General features: G+C 37.3%; 2 protein-coding genes across 3 annotated transcripts; one reads left to right on the forward strand and one right to left on the reverse strand.

Annotated features, from left to right (window-relative positions):
* Nucleotides 1-1,345: 1,345 nt before the first annotated feature.
* Nucleotides 1,346-2,199, forward strand: LOC149207190 (uncharacterized). Of its 2 annotated transcripts, none has more exons than XM_089393855.1 (3): nucleotides 1,346-1,490; nucleotides 1,645-1,713; nucleotides 1,834-2,199. In XM_089393855.1, exons 1-3 carry the CDS (start codon nucleotides 1,406-1,408, stop codon nucleotides 1,986-1,988), a joined length of 309 nt encoding a protein of 102 aa, XP_089249981.1. In that variant the 5' UTR covers nucleotides 1,346-1,405; the 3' UTR covers nucleotides 1,989-2,199. The 2 variants fall into 2 exon arrangements, with proteins under 2 accessions (XP_089249981.1, XP_089249982.1); XM_089393856.1 differs by having other exon boundaries at nucleotides 1,347-1,490; nucleotides 1,788-2,199.
* On the reverse strand, nucleotides 2,185-5,121 carry LOC149207191 (uncharacterized). Its single transcript, XM_089397957.1, has 4 exons — nucleotides 4,977-5,121; nucleotides 4,372-4,781; nucleotides 3,983-4,057; nucleotides 2,185-2,391 (listed from the first exon to the last, which is right to left on the reverse strand). The coding sequence occupies exons 1-4, from the start codon at nucleotides 5,119-5,121 to the stop codon at nucleotides 2,185-2,187; spliced, it is 837 nt and encodes a 278-aa protein (XP_089254083.1).

Genomic DNA, 5,121 nt, shown 5'->3' on the forward strand with positions numbered 1-5,121 from the left:
TTGTAAAAATAATTAAGTGGTGTTTAGAGTTTTATAATTTTAATTTAGCTATTATAATTATTTAGTTGATAGTAAGATTTGATTTTATTACTTGTTATAGATTGAAGATTGAAATTTATTTTAAAATTAATTATATTATTTTTTTTAATATAATTAATTTATTAAAAAGCTTTTATCTAAATATAATGTGTGATATTTTGTAAGTGTTACTAGTAAGTAATAGTATTGTAATTTAGTTTATTTACACATTTAAAATTTTCATATAGATTATTTTCATAATTAAAAAATTTATTATAATTTTTTAAACAATATAAATAATTTTTTATTATTTTTTTATAATTAATAATAATAAAATTACAATTTAATTAAACTTTATGATTCTATACGATTATTTTTAATATTAAAAATACTATTTTATAAAGTTTTTGATTTCTATTAATCATTATCAACTATATATTAAAATAATTATAATAATATATTTAGATGTTAAAAGAGTCCGACTAAAATTGAATGGCTTTTGACCGAGATAGTGGTGTACGTCTTTTATATATCGTAACTTTGATCTCATTAGACATGCAGGATCCACACCTTCACTTTTGTTAGAGGGATCTGCGGTGCATGGTGGTCCTTACAATATGGGAAGGCTGGAAAGTTGTCACGCTCTTCTATACTAAGTAATTTTTTTTTTTTTATATTACATGGCAATCTTTTACCTTAACATTATACTATGGTAAATACATTAGTCGATATCAAAAACATGTAAATCACACTACTTGGTATTAAACGATAACCTGTTAACATAAACAACGGATCTATATATATATATATACAGTGGCAGCATAAATTAAATATGATAACATTCCTGTGAGGCATGTATAAAGGTTACACGGTGCACTGTCTTCGGTTGATTGATTAAGGTCAAATGCTTATGTATATATGCATGGCGTAAATTACATAGCCCCTTGAAATCTCCGCCACCACGAAACCTTCAGCTTACATACATTGCACAGAATTCAATTTCATTAATTAGCAACAGCTACCACTCGGATCTTTCCATATCCGAACTTACTTGCATTCAACATGATCGTCCGGCCTCTGCACTTGGTACCAACTGCTCAAACCTGTGTCGTCCATTTGGCAAGGTGGACGGTGCGATGGCACTTGGCCATGTGCTCCCGGAGCTCGAGGTGGTACCGTCTGACTTCTCGGTGAAATTGCTTTCGCGCCCGTTTCCACTGGCCATCGAATGGTGGACAAAGCTTATGGCAGATCGACGGAGGATAAACATGCCACGAACCGGTCATAGTTATGGAAGGTTTATAAACCTATCCCTTTTCTTTCGGATTTCATTATTTCATTTGGTCAAGTGATGAGTTACTGAGCTCTGAGTTCCTGAATAGTTCTTATGCGATCTACAGCCACTGTTCAGGCTTTGTATCGATTCAGTTATGCGTCCATTATGGTTCTCACAGCTGCTATGTTTACGAACGGTATTATTCCTTGTTACCTTACCTTTCTAAATTGTTACAGTTCCTTGTCTGTCATGACTTCCAGTTATTACTTAACTGTGTTGGTGTTTATTATTCCACAATTCCATACTGCATTTTGTTCTAAGGTTTAACGAATCATGGGTTGCTGATTCAGGTAAGAAGCTGGCGTCGAACATTGGAAGCAAGGGTAGCTTCCTACATGCCGTCGGCCGCCCTGAACCAGGTAGGCATATTACTGTTGGTTATTGCACTTCTCATTACTCCAATCGAAGTCTGAATCCGACTTCCCTTGAGCAGGGATGTCAGACAATGACTATTCCGATTTGGCTTCTGCATATACCAGGGTTCTCTGGCAATGAATCGACCTCTAGCCTTGCTCAGGCGAGACCCCAACGCCGGGAAGCACAGCATTCTGAGTTCGACCATTTAGCATGTTCATTTAAACTCTTAAGCCATTCGGCTCCTTTTGTTTACGACAACTATTGTGAACAAGTTTGAAGTTGACTCTGTCATATATGGTTTTATTACTTTCTGTATAAATGGGGTTAACCCTTTTTAAGCTTGGATTGTTCACATATGCACATTACAGCCCTCTCGGCGGATTATATCTTCAGTCTCTTAGTTTATCATTATATCTTCAGTCTCTTAGTTTAACATGCTGAGTTTCTTTCCATATAAAATGACTATTATACAGCTATCCATTTTCATATGCATTTGCGTTAACGCTACGAGACTCACTGCAAACCAGTTGCTGTATTATAGTTATAATACTGCGGTTATATATTGGGTTTTGGTTTGATTTGATACCCTGCGGCTCGATTTCTTTTCCGTTCAACTTTGCAGCCGGGGGTTTATTTGCAATTCGGACTGAGAATGCATATACCACCATTATCGTGCTATTCTGTTTGCCGATATGGTTTATTTATTGGATATTCAAATGCGTTTGTTTTGAATGTGTATTTAATGCATGCAAAGTTACAGAGTCTGCTTTCATAATTTATTAGATTCTTATCGTTCTCCGGCTACGGCTGTCCGGTACGGGGTTTGGTCTGCATTTGCGTTCTCCTTAATTTGTGTGGCTAACGATGTAGCATATGTATTTATACATGCGCTCAACCTTGTTGCGGGACTTACCAGTCCGTCTTATGGTTTGGTGCCTGTAAGGTGTATGCGTATTAGGGGTTTTTCATCAAGAATGTATACTCTGTTTCTCTCTCGAATCTTGCTGTACAGAACATATACATATATTTCATTACTCACTTTGTAAAACAAGCAAAGGGTCTAAAGTATACCCTTCCATATTTCTAGATATCATTCAGATAATAATGACTTGTTTGTTCAGATTTATATCGTATGGTTATTGATAAACAAGATACAAGGGTTTGATGTCTGTTTAATATAAATGCGTTTCGGTCTCTGTTTATGCAAATACTGTTTGATTCTTCTTTATTTCTTTCAGATAAGAACAATGAACAATAAACAGCTATCCCTTACGAGTTCCATTTCTTCTCACAATACAACATTTTAGTTTAGCACAGTACGGTATAAGAAATAATTTCAGTGGATCAATAGTCATAGGTTCTTTCTTCAAATTTCTGTTCAAGTCCGTAATGCACTTGACTCTGTTGTTTTTATAATTTACACATAAACACATACATTTCTTTCTAGGGCTGGATTAGTTGTCTATAATGCACACAGAGTAGCATGTCTGTTTTCTTGATACTGTCTCATAATAGAAGCAGTTAATACTTAACTTATTTCACTTCTCTCTCTTTTCTCTGTACAGAACAGAAAGTAAATATTTAACCCTTAAACAGTTGCATAAGCAAGAAGCCATACCTGCTTCTATGCCAAACTTGTTGTAATGCCTGTCAAACCTCTCGTCCATAGGAAGAATCCTTCTCGAATCTTCCACCCCCAAGCACTTGCAGGTCCTACTCGACCGCAATCACACTGGTCTTGCCAGTAACGCTATCTGATCCTAACCAGATGTAGCGTGCACAGGAAATTCCTTCCTTCTATGCCATTTGATCCTAACCAGACATAGCATCAATATTTTTTTTTTTTTTTTCTTTTCTTTTCTGCCATCTGATCCTAACCAGACTTGGCATTCTTCCCCTCTCCTCTGGGGTCTCAACTACCTCAAGGTAGTTAGGGTTCCAATGTAACTGATTCCTCAGTTACTACCCATAATTAGTCACAACTCAGTATAAATAATAACCACACAGTTATCTTTTATTAACATAAATTCATAACAGGATTATAACTTTAACTTTCAAATAAAGTCTTTTACTCAAAATTACTTTCACAATTACTAATGTCACTTTTCACAAGGGGCGTTACATCTCCCCCTCCTGAAAGTCTACATCGTCCCGATGTTGCTGGTCATCTAAAAACAATCTGGGATAAGTATCCCTCATCAGTTGTTCATCTTCCCAGGTGGCCTCTTTAGGCCCAAAGTGCTGCCAGCGCACTTTAACCTGGTTGATGACCTTTTTCCGCAGCTCGACCCTTCTCCGATCTAAGATGCTCACTGGCTCTACCAGAAATTCTCCTTCCGGTTCCACCTGAAATACATAACAATCAGGTCAGCTGCTTACTAGTATTCTAATTCAATTTATACTATTTAACAGTCTTCCCCTACTTGAATGTCCTGCCAACTTATTATATGCCTAGGGTCATACACATATCTTTTTAAGACTGATACATGGAAGACATTATGGACCCGAATATGGCTAGGTAGGGCGAGCTGATAAGCTACCGGCCCTACTCGTGCTAGAATTTGAAATGGTCCACAAAAACGCGGTGCCAATTTGGCACAAGCATTCCATTGAAGGGTGCTTTTCCTAGCTCGAATTCTGATGTACACATGTTCACCCACTTTAAAATCTTTAAATGTTCTCTTCTGATCTGCAAAATTCTTCTGCCTGTCTTGTGCCATCTTTAGATTGGCTCGCACTTTCTTCACCATGACCTCCATCTCTTCCAACATCTCAGGACCCAGCAAAAATTTATCCTCCGGTCCACCCCAACTGGAGGGTGTGCGACATTTCCGGCCATAGAGTACTTCGAATGGGCTCATCTTCAAGGATGAATTATAGCCATTGTTATAAGCGAATTCCACTAGATGTAGATACTCCTCCCATCGCGTAGGTTGCTGCATCACATAAGACCGCAGCATGTCCTCCAATACTTGATTCACTCGCTCAGTCTGTCCGTCAGTTTGCGGATGGTAAGCGGTGCTGAAGCTCAATTGTGTTCCTAGGCCTTCAAACAAGGTCCTCCAGAAAGCTGAGGTAAATTTAACATCACGATCAGATATTATTACTTTCGGCAGTCCATGAAGTTTAAATATATTTTGCATAAATATGTTTGCGATTTGGGCTGCACGATAAGTGGATTGAACTGGTTTAAAGTGAGCTGACTTGCTGAGTTTATCCACCACTACCATTATTGAATCATTATTCTTTTTGGATCTCGGCAAACCAGTAATAAAATCCATAGTTATGGTCTCCCATTTCCATTCCGGTATGGGTATTCGCTGTAGCAGTCCCGCATAATGCTGATGTTCAGCTTTCACCTGCTGACACTCCAAACAGTGCGTCAGGTATTCTACAACATCTTTCTTCAT

This window comes from Pinus tabuliformis, chromosome 1_2, assembly GCF_031772625.1.
Source record: "Pinus tabuliformis cultivar Carrire ecotype Pingquan chromosome 1_2, CPIR1, whole genome shotgun sequence".
NCBI lineage: Eukaryota > Viridiplantae > Streptophyta > Pinopsida > Pinales > Pinaceae > Pinus > Pinus tabuliformis.